The sequence below is a fragment of the Hypoxylon fragiforme genome (assembly GCF_022984875.1).
Source record: "Hypoxylon fragiforme strain CBS 206.31 chromosome Unknown GGS25scaffold_4, whole genome shotgun sequence".
Classification (NCBI taxonomy): Eukaryota; Fungi; Ascomycota; class Sordariomycetes; order Xylariales; family Hypoxylaceae; genus Hypoxylon; species Hypoxylon fragiforme.
In genome coordinates, this window is record NW_026054759.1 from 3,160,600 (window position 1) to 3,181,400 (window position 20,801).

General features: G+C 47.9%; 5 protein-coding genes across 5 annotated transcripts; 2 read left to right on the forward strand and 3 right to left on the reverse strand.

Annotated features, from left to right (window-relative positions):
- Positions 1-1,784: 1,784 nt before the first annotated feature.
- Positions 1,785-2,272, forward strand: GGS25DRAFT_520994 (uncharacterized protein; the record flags this gene model as incomplete). The annotated part of the gene is made up of 2 exons (XM_049263979.1): positions 1,785-1,912; positions 2,035-2,272. The coding sequence occupies 2 exons, from the start codon at positions 1,785-1,787 to the stop codon at positions 2,270-2,272; spliced, it is 366 nt and encodes a 121-aa protein (XP_049118159.1).
- Positions 2,273-2,892: 620 nt separating this feature from the next.
- GGS25DRAFT_251350 (uncharacterized protein) lies at positions 2,893-5,721 on the reverse strand. Its single transcript, XM_049257190.1, has one exon. It carries the CDS (start codon positions 5,404-5,406, stop codon positions 3,034-3,036), a length of 2,373 nt encoding a protein of 790 aa, XP_049118160.1. The 5' UTR covers positions 5,407-5,721; the 3' UTR covers positions 2,893-3,033.
- Positions 5,722-5,933: 212 nt separating this feature from the next.
- Positions 5,934-7,925, forward strand: GGS25DRAFT_487917 (putative toxin biosynthesis protein). The gene has a single exon (XM_049260755.1). The coding sequence runs from the start codon at positions 6,468-6,470 to the stop codon at positions 7,782-7,784; it is 1,317 nt and encodes a 438-aa protein (XP_049118161.1). The 5' UTR covers positions 5,934-6,467; the 3' UTR covers positions 7,785-7,925.
- On the reverse strand, positions 7,926-15,766 carry GGS25DRAFT_487921 (uncharacterized protein). The gene is made up of 6 exons (XM_049260756.1): positions 15,066-15,766; positions 13,984-14,328; positions 13,801-13,910; positions 8,869-13,728; positions 8,652-8,801; positions 7,926-8,589 (listed from the first exon to the last, which is right to left on the reverse strand). The coding sequence occupies exons 1-6, from the start codon at positions 15,263-15,265 to the stop codon at positions 8,393-8,395; spliced, it is 5,862 nt and encodes a 1,953-aa protein (XP_049118162.1). The 5' UTR covers positions 15,266-15,766; the 3' UTR covers positions 7,926-8,392.
- A 2,371-nt stretch (positions 15,767-18,137) lies between these two features.
- Positions 18,138-20,202, reverse strand: GGS25DRAFT_487924 (2-oxoisovalerate dehydrogenase alpha subunit mitochondrial precursor). The gene is made up of 3 exons (XM_049260757.1): positions 19,423-20,202; positions 18,368-19,360; positions 18,138-18,310 (listed from the first exon to the last, which is right to left on the reverse strand). Exons 1-2 carry the CDS (start codon positions 20,014-20,016, stop codon positions 18,578-18,580), a joined length of 1,377 nt encoding a protein of 458 aa, XP_049118163.1. The 5' UTR covers positions 20,017-20,202; the 3' UTR covers positions 18,138-18,310; positions 18,368-18,577.
- Positions 20,203-20,801: the final 599 nt, after the last annotated feature.

Genomic DNA, 20,801 nt, shown 5'->3' on the forward strand with positions numbered 1-20,801 from the left:
AGCGATGATAGTGCCCCTGACGATCGTATGGCTGATACTCGGGTTTTACTCGCTTTGTCTGTGGTATATTACACTGCATGAAGCGATAAACGTGTAACCTACATAGGTGTTTTGTCACATTGTTTTCGTCACATTTCAGCAGTTTCCCCCACGCCCCTTATTATCGTAAAGAGTGGGTGATGATGGTGGATTGGCATCAGGACGATGTCATTGTGATGTATTGATTATTCAGTCGAGCATATCGATATCTACCCTTAGTACAAATATTCAAAACATGATTAAGCATACATGAGTAGATAAATTCAGTTGACTACATACGTATCCTAGGTGATTTGTGCCTTACCAATCTTAAATATATGTACGTTTAGTATCGTTGTGTATGCTAGTAATGTGATACCACTTGTACAGCCACGCTTGGGAATGCGTATCGAACGAAGTGATTATACTCTGAGCGAGGAGTTCACGTTCGAGTATTACCTAGTCATCATAGAGCTCATAATCTTAGTAGCGAGATATCACTTGGTACCTCTTTCCAGGTATTATCCTAAAACAAGGATCTCGTCTTTGATACAGCCAAGTCTCATCACTTGTTGAACCGACCTCATATATGATGGAAGTAACTGCTTGATGGTATGGTGACGGTTCTATAGTAGACCATAGCAGAGCCGTGGCTTCTGCAAATGCTTACTTATCTTTATGTCTGCTGGGACCGGTGCTAAGGGATCTCTAAACTATGGCTACTGGACTTATAATATAATATATGTGAGAGAGTATTCGGATGCTTTCCTTCGTTTTTAGATAATCCTATAATCATCTCACGGACCAGTCGTAAACATACGTACCTAAGCCCCTTTATGCTGTATAGGTAAAAGTTCTATAGTCTATCCAACCGATCTGGCTGGAAATCGAACTCTATTACCTAGGTACTTAGAACGCAGGAATATATCTTATCAAGCAATACAATCAGTACGGCCATCAGTATCTTAACCTGGCTTGTAATCCACCCTCTCACATGACAGGCGCGGTAAATCATCATTCTCAGTTTTGAGATAAGTTATGTATTGGCTGGTGTTTACTTTCCATGTTGCTTGGTGTAAGTCCCATATTCTAACATCTCTTATGTTTACATAGTAGACACTAGATACCTAGACGAGTAGCTAAAGTACCTACCTATTATTATGCGGCCAATTCTCACGCGCCGAGCAAGTGAAATAGAGTTTATAATGTATCTGATCATCTTGCGGATGGCTTATTTAGTTCGTGGGGTATACTTTCTTGGCCATCCCCTTAAGTTTGCGCTTCTGTTGCTTAGGATACTGCGCTTCTATGATATCTAACACTGAACTTACAAGTCCCCGGCCTCTGACATCACCGCAGCGAAAGTCCATACGACGCGAAACCTCCTACAAAAGAGTTTGAGTTGACAGTAGACACCCAACAGCGCAGCATAACTCGGTCTCTGCACAGCTCATCCGTACGGAAACATAGGGGTTTCCGGGGCTTAAGCTAGCTTTTCGTCCGATCTATCAGATGACATCTTACAAAAAACACTAGGAGAAGATCGCAGGCCAGCTCCTGATCAACCCCCTTGTGATAAAATCGCTACGTGCGATATAGTGGCGTCAGCCATTCGTGACTCCCACTTACACGACAAGGGGCATCAACTACAACACAACAACTTAAGCAACGCGACAATTTCATCATATAAACCAATCTCGACATCTAAAAATACGCATTCGCTCACGCAGGGAAATCAACCAAATCAATAAATCAATCAGCCAACAATGGCAGGACTCAAAGACGACTGGGACTACGACCCCAACCGGTCGAACCCCTATTCCTGCACCCTCTGGATACCCACCGACCACGGCCGGATACCCGCCGAAGCGACCGACGTAGAAGTATGCCAACAGTATGTTTTCCTTCCCTCCCTCCCTCCCTTTCCAATTTCCTCCCAAGCATACATATATTTCTGCCTTCAAGGCTATTATCTATCTATTTATCTCCGACTAACCCACCCACCACCTTACCCAGATACCAACTCCACAACCACAACTTCTGCGCGCTGCACCCCAACCTGCGAGCAAACTACCCGCCTAGCACCTGCACGCCCTCTTCTTCTTCCGACGACACTGGCGGCGACCCCGCCGTCTACTACACCATCATCGCCGGCGTCTTCGGCGTCGGCCTCCTCGCCGCCTGCATCGTCACCGCCATGCTCTTCGCCAACCGCTGGGGGCGCCGCGCTAATAAGGGGGCTTCGTGTTGGTGATTTTGTCTTGCCCTGCTTTACGAGCCTAGCTGGCTGGCTGGCGACCTACTTAATCTAATAGGTCCACGGGTACCAACATATATGGATCTTTGACATTTCCATCGTGGGTGCTGAGTAAGGTACTAGGTATGCCTAGAAGGAACCGCGCCTCCTGGAGGTCTTATCCATGAATTGCAAGATAAAACGAAACGAAACATGCCAGGATCTACATATTCGAGCGCAGGAGACACGAGAAGTGTAAGATATAGATACAGGGCGTCATATTAAGGGATTTCTTTTGGGAGTTTGTTTTGGATCTCATGTGCTTCTATGAAAGCGACGGAGTTGATGAAGGGGTTAAGAGCCAAAAAATAGAACAAACCAAAACCGACACACGGGTTGGGTATGCTTCAATGTCATGGATACCAATTGTTTTCCCATTAGAGATCGGAGGCATTGTATACCTTCTAAAATTACAAAAACTGTCTCATGACAGCTAACAATCCCGTATTGCCGTTGATTGCCTTCCAAGACCTGGAGGGTTATCAGTTCTGATATACCTCACTTAATCACTTATGTCCCCGTTGCATAGCATCCCTAAAACTCCATTTCACCATGCCACCTCTTCTGTTTGTAGAGGTCTTCGACTGTTTCTTTTGCACTAAGCTACCTCGTGTGTAGGTACCTTACTTATGCATAGCCCCTGAAATTGTACCTGAAATCGCACCTGAAATCATAATCACATGGCCTCATCATCACGTGTCTGAATCACAACTAGACATTCAGTCAGACTCATCTTCCGAGTCCCAGATAATTGGTGGCGGCGCTCGAATCTCGTCGTTCACCAAGCTATCTGGCAGCATCTGGCTGCGCGTCGGGAACTGGGAAGATCGCAAAGAATCGTTTCCAGTCGTGCGATAAGCCGTGGGGCTGCTGCTAGGAGGCATGTTGCGGAGTATTATATCGCTCAACGGGTTCATTCCGCGCGGGAGTGACTTCTCGGGAGAAATATTCGGGCTCGAAACCGTAGTAGCCTGCGAGGGTCTCACAGAACGAGGAGTCTTTTGGTTTGAAGAGCCATGCTGAAGTTTAGGCACACTAGGCTTGGCGTAACTAGTCTCGGGTTGGATAGCTTTGCTAGTCGCTCTAAGCGACGACTCACCCCGCGGCTCCGATGCGGGCTGCGTCGGTGCACCTAACTGTAGTTTAGGTATATCAGGTTCCGCAAAATCCTCATCCTCCTCAGAAAATAAGGCACACTTCAGATTGGCCGTGAGTTCTCCGATAGCTGCGGGTGGAATGTGCTTGTATGTGCGCGGCGAAGCTTTTATCCCAGATATCTTCTTCAGCTCCTCTGGAGAGAGGGGGTCGTTGAGCTCGTAAACCTGAAGGATCTCGTACGCGTAGATCTCACCAGATCTGCTCGGGTTGTATATCTGGTAGAAGTATCTTTCAGGCAGTTTATTCTGGTTGAACTCCTTATTTCCGATACCGTCTTCATCTTCGATCTCTCCGGGTCGCTTCGCAGGGCCAACTTTGAACATATATTTCACCTCCTTTGATGAGGTCGAATAAATCCAAACGCGTTCCAGGAGGTCGTCATTCACGTGCCACTTTCTGAATTCATGATTTTTCCTACGATTGAGAATCTGCGCCAAGGGTTCGGGAGCAAGTGATATGAGTATATCCGAAGACCCATGCTGCGGACCAAGAGCGCGGATAGCTTCTAGAGACAATCGTTGGCTGTCTGGATATTGACTGAACAATTGTGTCTGTGTCGATTCCAAGTCTGGATCTGATGGCCGTTTCGTGGGAGATGACATTGCTGTATGCTTTACGGCGGAAGCTTCTGTTGTAGAGGGTCCCCACACCCGCTTTGGCATTGGCGTGGGAGTGGTAGACACCACTGATCGACTTGACTCTCGTGTATCATCCTCAGACAATGCAATGACATTTTCTTTGGTTGAAGCGAGAAGCTCGGCCTGTGTCTCTTCTCCGATGTCTCCGTAACAGGTCTCCTCTGCGTCTGGTTCCATGGACGTGTTCTGGTCCCCAACAGCTGTTTCTTCTAGCTCATCCTCGCTCTCATATAAATCTTCGAGATCAGAGTCAGGAACCTCCTCGGAAATACTTCTCAGGGGCTGGAGGGCAGGCCGTGCTGGAGTCTTTCTCAGAACTTTTGGTATCTTGGGCTCGGTTCTTCCTGGCGTGATGTTCTCTTTCTCTTCTGGTAGTTCAAACCGTAGTCTCTTACTTGGAGTAGCATTGGCTGCCGATTTCTTTGGACTAGGCGATGAGGTGGTAAACGAGTCTGCGATGACTCGGCCCTTTGATATCTGCCGAACCTTGGCAAGAGTCATAGGGGAGGATTTGGTGGTTGACTTTGTCCTTAATGGCGAATCATCCCATTCTACGGCCCTCTTTGCCATTGGCGTTGCTAGCGATTCAGGCGATGTACTGGAGGGAACCACTGCTCTCAATTGTGCCCTCGTCTGACGATTGGTTGGCGTGGCAGAGATTCCCGATTTTGGAATTGAAGACTTGAGGTTTGATTGTTGTTGTTGGTGGTTAGATTCTTCATCATCCTTGAATCGGATTGGATCCTCCACCTTTTTCGGAGTCTCTAATATGAAGTCCGCATTATCCTCGTCTTCCGAATCGGCGATTTGCCAATCTTCCTGATTCTCCTGATCATCTCCCCTGCCAATTTTTGGGAGAAGTTGTGTTAATGTTTGTGTATGGAAGCTGCTTGACGGGGCTGGGTTGGGAGCATCTCCCAAAGTCTTCCGTCTCTTGGCATCCCTAGGCTTCTCCTCTACCACCAATTCATCGTTAGTAGTCTTGCGACGGTTGCCACGGCCCCTCTTCTTGGGCTGAACGGCTTTCACAGGCTCTGGAGCTGAAGCTACCATAGCCCCGCTTTCTTCTTCGTCGTCATCTGAGATGAGGAAATTTTCCTCGGGCATGGATGGCGATACAAAATTCATCTGAGTCAATGTTTCTTGTCTGAGGGATTTTCGGGTAGTGCGAGGACGCCCATAGGTTTTGACAGCACGTCGACGAGCCGGGAATAATTGCTGTTGGGGAGCTGGAGCAGTTGATTTGTATGTGGTATCCTTAGAAGACTTGCCCGAGCTGCGTGTTTGGGGCGCCATGATTACAGCTAGTCGCGACGTGATATCTAATAGGATTATCACTCACTAATGCTGCGATCAAGTGTAGGAATGGTTTTTGTAAGATATAAGTTGGAATCTAATTGATTGATGAGAGAATGTAAATTAATACGAAGAAGAAGACGAAGAAGAGTAGTGCTATGTATTAGAAAGTGACGTTGTTCATTCTAAAGATGTACAATTATTAACTAGCTTTGGAGATTAGGTATGGAATGGAAAGAAGAATGCTGTGACGCGTTTAAGTGGTGGGGGTGCATTTAGAGATCGCGCCTTGAAAATCAATTAATTTTAGCGTGTGTAGTGGGCCGTTCCAATTACTACTAGGTACTACATGTAGGTATTGTATGCGAGGTGCCGTAAGTACTGTATGTACCCCACGCGCGAGACAGTTCGAGCCCCATAAATTGATAATTGACCGAGGTCAATCATATCTCCCCTGCAGCTGACTGGCACTGCCAGATCGGCTTTGAGATCAAACATGCAGCATGTACCCTGTAGCACTGTACATACCGACACAAGTACCGGAGTACGGCCTCCCATTTAAATCACCAACATTGGATTCCTTTATAAAGCCATCCATGGATGTGCACTGCACTTGACACTGCAATAAATTGGAATTGATAATTTCCACATAACATCCAATTCACTTGGTCTTTTTTCTAATCGTTACCTGTTTGGCATTTCTTGAGTTGGATAGATACTGCCATATACACCAGTCAAAGCTGCACATGAACCGCGGCTAAATCGATCAAAGCAAATAACTAACTAACTGTAGTTCAGTAGGCAAACTGAGTATAAATAATCGGTGTTGTCTATGCCACAAACATCATCAAAGGGCAAACAGGGAAGGGAATTGGGATGCTTTGAGGGAACTTCATCAAACACAGCCTTGACCATCTTGACCATCTTGACCATCTTGACCTTCCTACATTGAACCAAGTTCACAGAAGCTTACTAAGCAACGAGTACGAGTACGAAGTGCCCCTGAGTCAAGCTCGTAAGCGAAAGCTATTTCCAGTACCACGGCCCCAGCATTCGTAACCATGGCATCCTCCTTCCCCTTCCACGTGACGGAGCACACTGTGCCCTCGCAGCACATCCGCGAGTTCCCCCGCGCGACGTCCCGCTCGCAGGAGGACGTGCTGTACCTGAGCGTGAAGCAATACACGCCCATTGACAACCCCTCCCCCCAGCCCGGCGACGTCACCATCATCGGCGCCCACGCCAACGGCTTCCCCAAGGAGCTCTACGAGCCGCTGTGGGCGGACCTCCACGCCGCCTCTAAAGCCCACGGGTTCCGCATCCGCGGGATCTGGATCGCCGACGTCTCGAACCAGGGGTACAGCGGCGTGCTGAACGAGGACGCGCAGGGCGACGACCCCTCGTGGAACGACCACGCGCGGGACCTGCTGCACCTGACCAACGTGTTCCGGGACTCGATGCGGCGGCCGCTGGTCGCCGTCGGGCACTCCTTCGGCGCCGCCATCCTGACCAAGCTCTCGCTGCTGCACCCGCGGCTCTTCACCACCCTCGTCCTCCTCGACCCCACCATCACCACCTTCTCCCAGCGCCCCCGTGGCCTGAACCCGGGAAAATCCGCCGCCCGCGCCTCCGCCTTCCGCCGCGAGACCTGGCCCACGCGCGACGCCGCCATCGCCTCCTTCCGCAAGAACCCCTTCTACCGGACCTGGGACCCCCGCGTCCTCGACGCCTGGATCCAGCACTCCCTCCGCGACACCCCCACCCCACTCTACCCCAACCCCGCCACCGACGGCGCCGCCACCCTGCGCACCTCGAAGCACCAGGAGGTCTTCACCTTCTTCCGCCCGCTGTGGCCGTACCTCGACCCCTCCACCGGCGCCCTGGACCGAGACGGCGCCCCCGACTTCGACGTCGAGACCTCCGACGTGCCCCTGGACTCGGGCGCCGTCTTCCCCTTCTACCGGTCCGAGGGGGCCGCCGTGCTGAAGCACCTCGCGGAGGTGCGGCCATCTGTGCTCTGGGTCTTCGGCGGGGATAGCGAACTCGGCGAGGCCTCGGGCCGCAAGCTCAAGACGGAGCTGTGCGGGACAGGGGCCGGCGGCAGCGGCGGCATGAAGGCCGGACGGGTGGACCAGATTGTCGTAGAAGGACGCGGCCACCTGTTCCCCATGGAGCTGCCGGGCCAGTGTGCGCACTATGCAGCAGAGTGGATCGGTAAGGAGATGAAGCGGTGGCGTGCCAAGGAGCGCGAGTACGAGGAGTGGACTAAACTATCTACAAAGGAGAAGACGACTCTAAGCGAAAAATATCTCGATAATGTCGGTCGTCCGCCGCCGAGAAAGGCTAAATCGCTGGCTAGTTCCGAGTCCAAGTTATAGGAGCAGCGCCAAGGGCCTAAGTTATGTGTGTAGTTCGATAACCTACCAAGGTAGTCACATAGTAGTTAGATATTTAGGTAGGTAGGCAAAGGTTAGAAAGCAGTAATCAAAGACACAGCGAATGAATATTAAATACTATGCCATTATTAGACACAAAAAGGGGCATATTTTTAGAAATCAATACTTTGACAAACTGGGTCAATCTATCTACCTGATGTAGCCACCCTCATTGCAAGAGTAAAATGAAGTAAGTGCTAGGCCTTGTTAGAGCTGTCCAGTCTGATGCCAAATACCACCTGGAATCGTGTTGATCATCTCAACGCCGAAACGACCCTTCCATGCATCAGACGAGTCCCCCAACCATTCCTTATCTCTTTCGTGCCTTATTCCGACTTCCATCTTAATTGTCAAGGGTCGTTCATGACGGACGTCGAAATTGAATTATGGCAAATTTTGCCAGGAATGAAAAACACCCCAGTCACGCCAGCACGAAAAATGAATAAATCAATGCCTCATTCCCCCTCCCCTCATCAATGCCGTCCATGTATCACAATATTGATTGATTCGTGAAAATTTGCATGTGTTTTGCTCTCCTAGCCCCTCAGAGATTAGGAGAGATGGAAGGCACCCTGACCTTCCTTGATAGCAGTGAACAACTGTCGTTTCATGCTCTTGATAGTAGTGTAATCGGGCAATTTCAGGTAGTTGACACAAGTCATGACGCTCGGTAGGTAGTCGTCTGATGTGTAAGGGGGTTCGCTGGGTTTGCAGACTACCGTAAACATGGGAGTCAAGCTCTTGAATCCTATTATCAAAGTTAATGTTTTGTCTGGTAAGTAATGGAACTAGGGTAAAAAAAAGACTGACCACCGATAGGGAGTTTCGGACTACCAGTAGTAAATTGTAGGAAGTCTCGACGTTGTTGAGGGTTCAACTCGCTCATGGTCTGCAGTAAATTGCGAACAGTCCTGCTATCCATGTTGAAACCATGGTCTGCCTTGATGGAGTCCATAAGAGCTGTAATGTGAAGGTTAGTTTTGGTAGGACTATAAATGATTATGAGAGGGAATGGGAGGGTGCTTACTCTCCAGGGACCAATCCTCATCAACCTGGCCAAACAATTCCACCAATTCATTGGGGGTGAAGGCATTCAAAGCCGAATACGGGAATACTTGGGAGAAACCAGTGCGGAAAGCTTCCACCTGACGTTTGACGCCTCGGCCCAATGTTAAATCAATGACCTTCTCCAGATATGACTCGACATTGTAGATGGTGACCGGGATATGGGATCCGCCAGAGACGAGCTCAATGTCTGCATAACCAGGTAATGTGAAATCCAGGGCTAATTCTTCTAGCCTTCCATTGTCCACAATGATCTTCTCAATGTCTGCAACCTTTTGTGCGGGAGTACGATTAGGGTCTTCATCAATCGCCTTCTTAGCCATGGCAAACTTCTTAATATGCTTCAGAGAATTTGCGAGGCCAGAGTCCACCGCTTTAACAGCGCCTAGGGATGGCTTCACACCCGAAGAACCTTCGCCAATGCGGAAGAAGATGGGGTTGAAGTTGAGATCGATAATGCGAGAGTCAATCATGGATCGCGCAACGAACTTTCCGAGCATCTTGAACAACTGTAGAATGACATTTGCGCTCGAGTCGTCATCACTTATCGGTCGAGGGAATAGCGAGCCAGGAATGAATTCCGTGTTCTTTGAATCCATGTCACGCCACAACCTGAGTTTCCGCTTGGAGAACTCCTTGGATACTGTCGAGTAGAACTCGAGGGTAGGACCAAGGCCCGTTCCAACCTCTTCGTAATATTCAACTTCGAGGATGCTCTGCGAACTGCCGTAAAGCTCCATTACCTTCAGTGCAGATTCTAGTATTTTAGAGCGCGAAATTCGCACCTTTTGACGCTGAAGTCGTCCAAGGAATAGGTGCTCATCTCGTCGGTCACGGCCCGAGGTCTCCTCCTGTTGGGCATTTTGCCATCGGCTCATAGATCGGGCATAACCAAATGACGTCGACTGGAGGAATAAGTGACGAGTTTCGAAGGGGAACAAGAATGGATACAGCCTTGCCAGATCCTCGCTCCAGCTCGGTAAGCAATTGCTAGCTACGATGAGCGGTTCCTCTAGCTGCCTATTGAGCTTGGCGGTCAACTTCGTATTGACAAACTGGGAAGCGGGTTCCACGTTGAGCTTCAGCATATCCTTATTTTCCACCATAATGTCTTCAATGTTTGCGTTTAGGTCATGCAAAATGTTGAGGAGGCGAAGGATTGATGCGGCGATTGGGTTATTCGAAAGAGAAGCCGGGACACCATTCACGTCAGAAGGAACGTCAAATGAGGATCCAAATCCGGTTGGCTCAGCCGGCGGGGGCCCTTGAACACGACGGAACTTGATAACGTGCATCGTGGACCACACACTACGACTTAAATGATCATCGGGCTGGGACGAGGTATTGTGCACTGCTCGGTAGATGGTCGTCTCATTCGGGATTACTCGGTCACCGAGACTAAATTCAATGTGCCAGTCTTGAGGAACCGACTGGATAGCAGCCGCATAAGAAAGCGGCCGTGATGAAGTTGAGGAGCTTGGAGTTGGCATGCTTTGCTGCAATCCCGAGGGCTGAGGAGGTGCACTACGACTGGGAAGATAGGCGAGGCCACTCTGGGATGGAGTCGGAACCCTTGTTCCGTCATCTTTCCTGGCGGTGATCTTCCCACTGTCTGCCTCTACTAAGTTGACTGCGGATGGATCCGGGGCAAGTGTATTTTCAACGTCCTCGTCGAGCTCACCAACTATAGCATCAAGAGCGCTGCTATCCCCAATGTCAGCCTCGTCCTCCTCATCACTGATTGGCTTCTCATCGGCGCATTCTAACGCATTTTGTAAATCTTCATCATCCGGCGGGGGCGGCGGAGGGGCTTGCGCCTCACTTGGCTGCGCCGTCTGGCGCCGTGTTGACCTACGAAGAATCGCCTTCTCTCGGCCAGAGCCTGCTACCGACCCTGGGGTAGATGGTGTGTCAGATTGCCCGGACTGTTTTGACTTGGACCTACGAGGCGGGCGAGAGCCAGAGGCCTGCGCTGGCACCGGAGGGGGCGGGGGATTAGAATAGCTCGCTCCCAGTCGCTCGGCTAGACGTTCTGCTGATGGTAGTCCTGCTGAGCTAGCCATGGCAGCTAAGGCTCTGGACAGCCCATCTCTCGCCCTTGGGCCACGAGGGCGGTCGTGGAGAGTGATCCGTGGACGTAACCAGTCATCTAGTGCCTTGAACGTTGCAATAGCGTGAATATGGACAACAATGGTGCGAAAAGAGCGAGGGATGTCGGACTCATCGTCGGCCACCAGCCGAAGTTTGATCTGTTTGGCCAGCATAGATGCGGCGCTGCTGCGATTGCCATCAAATGTATTGTGATGTACGGTGATAACCTCGAAGTGCTCTGATCGACTAAGGAGATCCTGAAGCTTGTGGATCATAATACTGAAGGGTGTCGTGGGAGAATCTGCAGTTGCCGTTTTGGGTCTCGAATTCACATATCGGCCCATGAAAACCTCAAGGAAAGCAGTTCTCGCAGCGTTGGCCAGTGTCTCATCAGGATTGCTAAATACCTCCTCCAAGATACGCACGAGCCCCGAGGCGAGCAGCTCGGCACTTGTCACACTGTCCAGGACGTCGGCGTCGAAATAAGAGGACAACTTTTCGAAAAGTGCTGTACCATTTTCGGGGGACAGATCTTTGGTGGCAGTCCTTTGAAGATAAAATCCTTCAATTTCGGAGGCTAGGCTTGCGAGACCCTCTAGAATCTTGCTTGCTTTCTTCTTCATACTCTTACTATGCTTTTCAGTCTCATGAGTCTCTAGGAACACCCTCGCAGCTTCAGCAATGCGAGATTTCATGGATGGGATATCGGTAACGAAGGGGCGAGGAGGTCCGTCGATAGACATAGTAGATCCATCGGAACTAGCAGGGGAACCTGACATATCGTCGTCGTGATGCTCATTTTCTTGGTCGTCTTCGTTCTCGCCCTCCTCATCCTCGTCCTCTTCCTCTTCGTGCTCTTCATGCTCTTCGTGGTCCTCATCTTCCTCATCCTCCGAGCCGTTGTGTATAGACACTCTATCGCCCTCGTCTCCTGAAGTCATACTATGGTCCGTTGACATTTCGGTTGTTTTATGCTCGGGCTCTTGATAATCCGCTGCCAGCTTGGTTATCTCTGCAATGACGCCTTCACGGTAAATCTGATAGCGGTATATATCGTCCAGTCGATTTAGGAGTAGCTCTGTTACCTGGACGGCTGACATCACAAGTGAGGGGTGATCCTGTTGAGATAAGATCGAGGCCAGGAACGACGCATATGGAACAGATTTCAACGCATCGACGAGGATGTCTTTGTTCAGGTTTGACAGCATCTTCAACTGGGCAGTGAGCACTTTCTGCCGAACGCTTAGATTCACTGTACTTGAGAAGGCGTCTGTTAGAGTCGGAAATAGGATGAGCGCAAATCTTCGTACTTGGTCTCTGCATTCATCGAGAAGTTCCAGCCTCTTTTCGTTGGCAGACTTCCTTCGAGGTCGGAGTGAAGAGGGCGTAAGAGGCTCGGTCAGATCCAAGCTTGCAGATACCTGGGATGCCGAACCATCGGGCCATCTCAAACCCGGAAGCAGCTCACAGATTACATTAAGAGTCTCGATGATCTGCTCACGAGGCCGATGGATCAACGCCTGCATGATTACTACACTGTCAAGCTTCGAGGCGACATCTTCCGTCTCGCTTGGGGGAGAGACGCCGGTCAAAATTTGGTAGAGTGTCTCAACCACATTCAATTTGAAAAGCTCTGCGGACAGGCGTGGACTGGCACGAGCTGTGATGGCCAACACTCGAAGAAACTGTGTATGAATATTGGCACTAATAAGGTTCGTAGTTCCAGGGACAAGGAGTCGTAGTATGGCCTTAAGTAGGTCCACGCTGACCAGTTGCTCTAGCTTCGACGACTGGTATTTGAAACTTTCGATTATGCGAGTAACACAAAGTGAAGCTTGTTCTACAACACGCTGGTCGCTGCTGCTCAATACGTTTAAGAGAATCGGCATAACCGCCTCGATCCCGCTAAACGAATCTTCGGGGATGTTTCGGCAGCAGTTGGCAGCAGTCGTTACGGCCGCCCGTTGTGTGCTCGTGGGGAAAAAGTCGAGGTAAGTAAGACAGGCGTGTAGGCCGCCCTCGCGTACTATACTCGTAGGATACTCCACTGAGATCTTTTCCAGCGTGCTCAGCGATTGCTCAGCGAGATCGATATAGTGAATCTCCAAAAGCTTTTGGCACAAAATGGGGACAGCACCGCCATAGACCACATTAGCCGCGCTCGCCGGTAAAGCCTCCATCAAGTTCGCAAGGCAACGACAAGCAAGAAGCATGATCTCAGAATTCTCATCGCCTGTGAGTTCGTTAGGTTGCATTAAGGCTACCAATTCCTTCACGAATGCGTCAGGGGAGAAATGACCAGACAGATTGTCCTCGTTGGAGACTAGTAGAATCTGAGCTAGCTCCTGTAGAGCAACAAGCTGTACCGATGGATCGCCTTTCTGTCGAAGGTTATGGAGGATGGTGCGTAGTGTAGAGGACATGCCGGATACCATCCCAGTAAGAGCTCTGAGCGTGCTAGACAGGCCTGAGCCTGGATGTCCCCCAAACCCACCGAATGGATCGTCATCGTAATGACGGTGAGGTTCCTCCTCATCCTCATCATCATTGTCATCGCTGTTCTCATCGTCTGGGTCGTGCGCGGGGGGAGGAGGGGGGGGAGGGGGTGCTTCTGCTTCGCTCTCATGCTCCTCAGTTCCCGTCATGGTCGTATCGGGGTCGGGGGGTGGATGATTGCTAGATGTTCGCTTCGATCGTCGAGTAGAGCCGGAAGCAACTGTTGTAGATAGGTCTAGTCCGAATTGGTCAGTATGGAAGAATTGCAAAGTTTAGAGTTTATTAAATAAATGGGGACACAATATACCTGATGCTACTGGCACGCCTTTCTTGTTGCGACTCGACTTTCGACTTGACGAGGCTGAGGTTGAATTTGTAGAATCCTGCATTCTGGCTGGTGGGGGTGGGTCAGCAGCACTGTGGACAAACATTAGCAATCTACACTACACAAATAAAATAAAAACTCCCCTCGCTGTAAAAAAAAACATACGGGGTTGGACTGGACATAGAAGCCGTGTTCTTTCCTTTCCGCTTGCGCGCAAAAGATGCAGGAGTAGGGGCAGGTGGGGCTTCAGGCGCTGGCTCCGAAACCTTCTGCCTCTTAGATCGACGAGGAGGCGCAGCTGTTTCGGCCTGCGAGGCCTGGTTTGGCAAGTTGCTATCCGCAGGGACAGATTTCCTCTTGCGTGCGGGCGTAGGCTTCGAGGAAGACTGGTTTGCGTTGGTGCTGGCTGCGGCGGTTGCAGATGACAGACCAGCAGGATTATTACCAGAATTGGTATCCGCCGGCGATGCTCCTTGGCTTGCCGCGTTGCGCGCGGAGGAGCGTGTGACTCTGGAAGACATGAGTACCTAGTATTTAATTTGAAGTACTCATGTGAAATGTTGGTGACTCGGAATGTATGTATGAGGGTATGGTATGAAGGGTAGGTATCGGGAAAAGCAGGAAGGTTTGAGATAAGCCTCGCCTCGGAAGCTTGGACCGTAGGACAGTCCCTCGTTACGAGAACATAGGGTTAGACTTGATCAATCGCAAAAAGCGCCTGACAAACCTAGCAATTGCCTATGGCTGTGATGATGGGTGGTGATAGCCTTTAGCCTTACGACAGGAAGACGAACAGGCAGTTATGGAAAGTGTAGATGTATTACTTGTGTTGTGTGTCTTGCCCAAGATGGACAGATGACAAAGAATGTCTGGTTTTGGGGATTGAGATATCAACTACGAAAACCTCGAGGTGCGAAGATCATACCCCTCCCTTGAAGAATTAAGGTCAGTTTCCCTATTGAAGGACACTGGCCTGATTTTGGGATGATATGATGTAGAGGGAGGAAAGACGGAAAGACGGCGAAGTGTGCGTATGTTTGAGAGGGAACTGGAAGAGATTGGGTTGATAGGGAAGTTGTCAGGAATGAATCAACGAAATCTGATACGAAGAAAAAAATAAATAAAGTGGTGCGTTGCTCCTTGGGTTGTACCAAGGTATCATGTAAGTTAAGTGCAATGAATAAGAAAAAAAAAAGCATTAAAATAACAATTTAAAATGATAAAAATATGCTCATTGCGTATCTTACCTTGGGGATATTGATATAGAGGATGATGGTGACAAGGCAGGAGCGGCTGACGCCTGGTTCAGGCTCTGGTTCAAGTTCTGGTTTAAGTTCAGATTCAAGTCTGGAATAGAAGGAAGTCGCGCTTGAGTATCGTAATTATCGTTATCGACTGCCGATCGAGAAGAGCGCAGATTCGCAGCAGAGGGTTTTCGGTCTGCCATGGATTACGCCATGAGGCACGGCGGCGATAGGTTGTGACAAGTCCAGTACTAAGTATTCGGGCCTCGGGCTCGAATTTCCTCTTTCTGAAGTCTTTGGGAGTATTTTGCTTTTATGAATCTCCTGGAACCAATCTGACAAGGGGCGTCGTCGTTAGAATCGATTAACGGACAGTATCATTCCTACATCTAAGGTCGATATCAAGATGGCAAGTGACGTAGAGGTAGACGTAGGTACTAAATGGACCAAGACATGTGATGGAACTTGGGCGATACAGTATCGTTTTCGTTGTCGTCGAACGAAGCTTCGGGGATTTGGTTGGAGGTTCTATCGGAGGAGGTTCGCTCGAATGAATGGCCACCCGCGGGCGGCTGGATGTTGGGCTAAGGTAAGTGGGTTATGTGGGTGTATTGTGGACGTATTGTGGACGTATTATGGACGTATGTATTGTGGGTGTGAAGTGTGGCAGGCTTACATTGTTACATATTATAGTACTATGGATGGAGATATTGATGTATGGAGGTCTGGTAGTTGGTTTTACATACCTAGGGTACATATAACTATGGGTACCTAGTACCAACTTTGTAGCGCACATTCAATTGGGTTTAGCGTAGTGGCCGCTTTTGCAACGATATTTTGACATAAGTTACGTAATATAAGAAAACGGTTGTCTAAATCGTCTTTAAAACGGTTTCTTAAAACGGGCTTTTAACTACATGATAGCATGATAGTAAGCAATCCTGCCTTTCTAACCGTCGTAATCGTAGCGGGTACCTTGTGTTACAGGTTGGAGCCTACTGTTCGATGTGTCAGCCACCCCTGAGTCACTGGAAGACTCTGTTATAGCTGTGCCGTAGGAAGCCTCCAGGGCTACTACGTCGTATGTATTAAATACGCATACCAAAGCCGTAGCATTGTTATTCCGGGCTTATAACAGGACAAATTCAACCTTACGATTACGCTTCTAATTCTAATTCTAATTCTAATCCTGATTATAGTAGGTTTATAACGAGAAACTACGGCATGACATAATCCTTACTTCAATGGATTGGAAGTGTTATATACCGGATTAGGATAACTTACTATATGTAGCCATGATATAGCCACTAGACCCCGCTGCGGGGCACCCGCAAAAGAGACGGAATCTGAAAGACCACGAGCTTTCAGATTATTAGGATTGATATTTAGGATTGATATGTTCTACCCTAGGGATGTCACAACCGTAACCGTGACAAGACCGTTCACTTGGTTATTGATCCCTATTCCATATATATATTAGATATATCACCACTTGCTTAAACCGCAATTACTCGGCCGGTGGTATTTCAGACGGTGGGGTTGGAGGAGCAGACATGGTAGTGGGAAGCCCAGATAGACATGCCACCATAGGATATGGGTGGATGGTGTACTGATTCTAAAGCCTTCTTAGGCATGAAAGGCCCTTAAGAATATATATGTGCAAAACCACCCCGTGATTAAGTTACCAGATCGTCTACATGTTGTAACCTTACAGATGGATATACTTGCCATTACATTAATCTGGTAAGTTGGTTGGAAGACACGAAACCACACATTGTCCGTTTATTATGGGCTGGATTTATGCAAACGGGCTTGTGTAGAGTCAAGAAGTAGATATGTACATATTAATATGCTCAGTCCAAAAGCGGCGTGGCTCAGGTTGTCATCCCGCTTGGATACATCGGTTCGTAGTGCGTACATAGTTCGTGCGGGTAGGGGAGTGTGGTATACTTTATTTATAGTAGGGGTGTGGTTAAGCAGCTTCCAGGGCTACTGCACAGTACTACCACGTAGATGTACTATGTATGTTCTTACCGATTCTGTGTATTTCCACGCCTAAAGATACGGTACAAGATACTGTATCCCTTTGCGGGCTACGATAGCATACGTGGGACAAAAGTCACGTGGTGCCCCAGTTTAATCCCTGGATACATTGAGGCACATACCCATATATTCCACTTGCCATCTATTCTTCCAAACATCGAGCCTGTAGAAGAGTATATTAATTGATAAGATATATCAAATAATTGCCGGGTTTTCAATGATTATATCAGTATTTTTTTCATACGAATAGATGGCCTTGGAGGCTGATTAGGTGTTGAGAACCTAGAAATTGAAATTGAAAGCAGGCTAACCTTTAAGGGCTAGCGCTTAAACGCTCACGTGATATCCCTCAGCATCACCATATTATACTCAACTTTAAATATAACAATCACATGAAGCCTTAATACGATGCAACTAGTATTAATAAATTCCCTTATTTGATACTTATTTATAAATCAAAGCACACCTTTATAGACATAATACTTAAAAAGTTATTTGAATTGAAAAGTAATTATTTGTCAATAAGCTGGGCATTGGTTCGTGTGGCGGATCTAATATGCTAGCCAGAATAGGCTAAAGTGGTAAAACTGGCGATGTATTGCTAATGTAGCTTGAAAGATAACATATACATTTCTGACACTGAAAATTTGGTGGAAGAGGAGGTACTCTTCAACAGATTTACTTGATTGGATGCATATCGCTTTTTTGCCCCAGTTTTGCCCCACGTATGCTATCGTAGCCCGCAAAGGGATGATGTGCAACTCGAAGCTGCTGCTCAGGAGCCTCAGGGGTGCCATTACACCGTTGACGGTACTAGGTTAGGTGCTTACAAAGGTAGTTACAAAGTTAGTTCGAACGTTACAGAAGCGTACTAACGAATCTCCGTTACGATAACGCTATTATGGTCCTAAATTGTTAATTACCGATTACTACATATCCTTGTCAGACTAGCATTCAAGCTGTAGCTAGTATTAATCATATCGTCAAGGTTACAAGTCTTGTAAACTCTCTAATTTGCGTCTAAAACAATAGGTACATATGTAGGTTTAGTAAACATCACATCCTCCTACATAGCAGGTAATCATATAAGAGTGGCTATAAAAATCAAGAATAAAAAACACTCTTTAAAATTCTCCTTTTTCGTTGACAAGCATAGCTAAGAAAGCCGTTAGCTCTTTAACGAAGGCCGGCTAATGGAGAAATACCTAAAACCGATTCATCAGCCAATATATTGGCACTTGACGACAACTACTAGCACCTACCAGGCAGACACTAGGTATATATTGACTTTATGGCAGATACCTATCTCGTATCAAGGTTACTGAATGTGTACACAAGATTTAACTGAAAACGCTAGAGATGTATTTGGATATTGGATATATCGGAATAATGAGGTTCATAGAAAAAGGGTTAAAGCTTCCTTTGACTATGCTGGTGCTTCAAGGCAGCAAGACTAACTAGGTAGGTATATATTAAGGCTTCTGAGCTTTCAGGCTATCAATGCCGCCTTCGAACTCGGTCACATCATACTCGTCCGGGTATTTCTCCAGATGCTGTCTTAGTTGCTCCATCTGGGCCTTCAAATCAGGGGTTAGGTCCTCGTATACGTCCTCAAACATAGTCCGGATAGGTGGCTTCTTCTCTCGCTCTGCCTCCGAGAACGCCTTTAGCACAGCTCGCCTGATGCTCTCTCGGGCGTCTTTCTCCTTAGACTCGTCCCAGAATCCGTTTGCTTCCATGTATTTCCGCAGTCTCGCAATAGGATTATCCCTGCGCTTCCAGTCTTCCACCTCGACCCTTGCTCGGTATGCAAACGAGTCATCCGATGTGCTATGATGACTAACACGGTAACTCATCGCTTCTATGAGGACAGGCTTGCCTCCATCCTGAAGAGCCATCTCCTTAGCTTTCTTGGTGACTTCTCTGACTGCCCAAATATCATTTCCGTCCACTCTCACGGTGTCAATGCCGTAGCCAATTCCTCGACTAGCAATACCATCGCCCCGATACTGTTCTAAAGTCGGTGTTGATATTGAGTAACCATTATTTCGGCATATAAAGATGACTGGACAGGACCGTGTAGCAGCAATGTTCAATGCGGCATGGAAATCACCTTCACTTGCAGCTCCTTCGCCGAAGTACACGGCAACCACACGGGGAGGTAAGGATGGATCGTTGATGCGCTGCATTTTGAGGGCATACGCGGCGCCCGAGGCGTGTGGGATCTGTGTCGCTAAGGGGGATGAGATTGTATGCTATATCAATCAACTGGGTTAAAATACTGAGCTATTACTTTGCGAGTCTTATATGAACTTACTATGTTTAGCTCTTTGCTACCGTAATGCACGGGCATGTTTCTCCCCTTCCCCCGGTCATGTTTATTCGCAAATAGTTGGTCCGTGAAATCCTTCAATGTAAAACCACGCTGTGCAAATATTCCCTGTTCGCGATATTGACAAAACACTACATCTTCTCGGTTCAACGCTGAGGCAGATCCAACACTAATGGCTTCCTCGCCAGCCGATACCATATAAAAGCTTATACGGCCCTGTCGTTGGGCATCAAACATAACAGGGTCCATTATGGAGACAGTCAACATATCCTTATACAATTTTACGACCTCCTCATTGCTAAGATCCGGCTTAAATGAACTATCAACAATGTTGCCATCTTGATCAACTACTCGGTACGTCGGGAGGGCAGGATGATCGGAAGGGAGAGCAAATTTAAGATCGCTTGTGAAAACACTCTTGACGGCGCCGGGAAAAGAGACATGTGATGCTCCAGGACGCTGCGATATGCTGCTCGCGAATCGTATAGCGGTGTTCTGGAAGCCAGATGAACGAGATCGGTGAGGTGTAGAACGTAAAGCTCTTTGAAGAGATGATTTTGAAAGTATTCCTGCCCTCATGATTGCTACCTACCGAGGTAATAGGTATATGTTATGGCATCTCTTGGAAAGAGGATTGCATTCTATGATGAATGATGGACTCTGACTTCCGTCGTTGTCGGTCTGACGTTTGTATTGTTTAGAAAGGGAACTCCGATGCTAAACGACGACGTTTAAGCCGTAGTAAAGCGAAAGGCTTAGTTATGCTATGGACCTAGGTAAAGGTTAGGGAGATTAGCTTGTCTACCCTAGCTCGTCTTACCCCAGATTCTTAAATCTTGGCTCTATTACGTAAGTCAAAGCATACACTAATAACGTCATATCTCTTTTCTTAATTCATTTAAAGTTGAACGTTGGATTTGAGGCTGAAGTCTTGAGTATAAATTGATACGGTTGACTTGTAGTGAGTGACATGTGTTAGTACAACGTGCACAGGTTCATGACCTTGTTTCGTAATATTGAAGTTGCATACACATGTACCTACATTGTAGAACCTGGACCTCGCAAGTTGAGGCACCTATGGTAAATATGAATATCTGAGAAAACAGATATAGGCCTCGAAGAAATCATCGTAGGTACCCAAGAGAAGATTTAATAGCTGATCATAGGAAATGACACATCATGTAGGAATCTGACCAGTTCACATATCAGATCAATTGATTCCAAGATATCAAGTAGGTGCCTAAGGCGGCGTCTAGTAGGTAAACGAGGTTGTACCAAAGTTCCAACCTGAAAAGCTTTTTGCGTGATATCGTGATATCTCAGGTAAACATTAAGGCAAACATTCAAACAGGTAATAAACAATA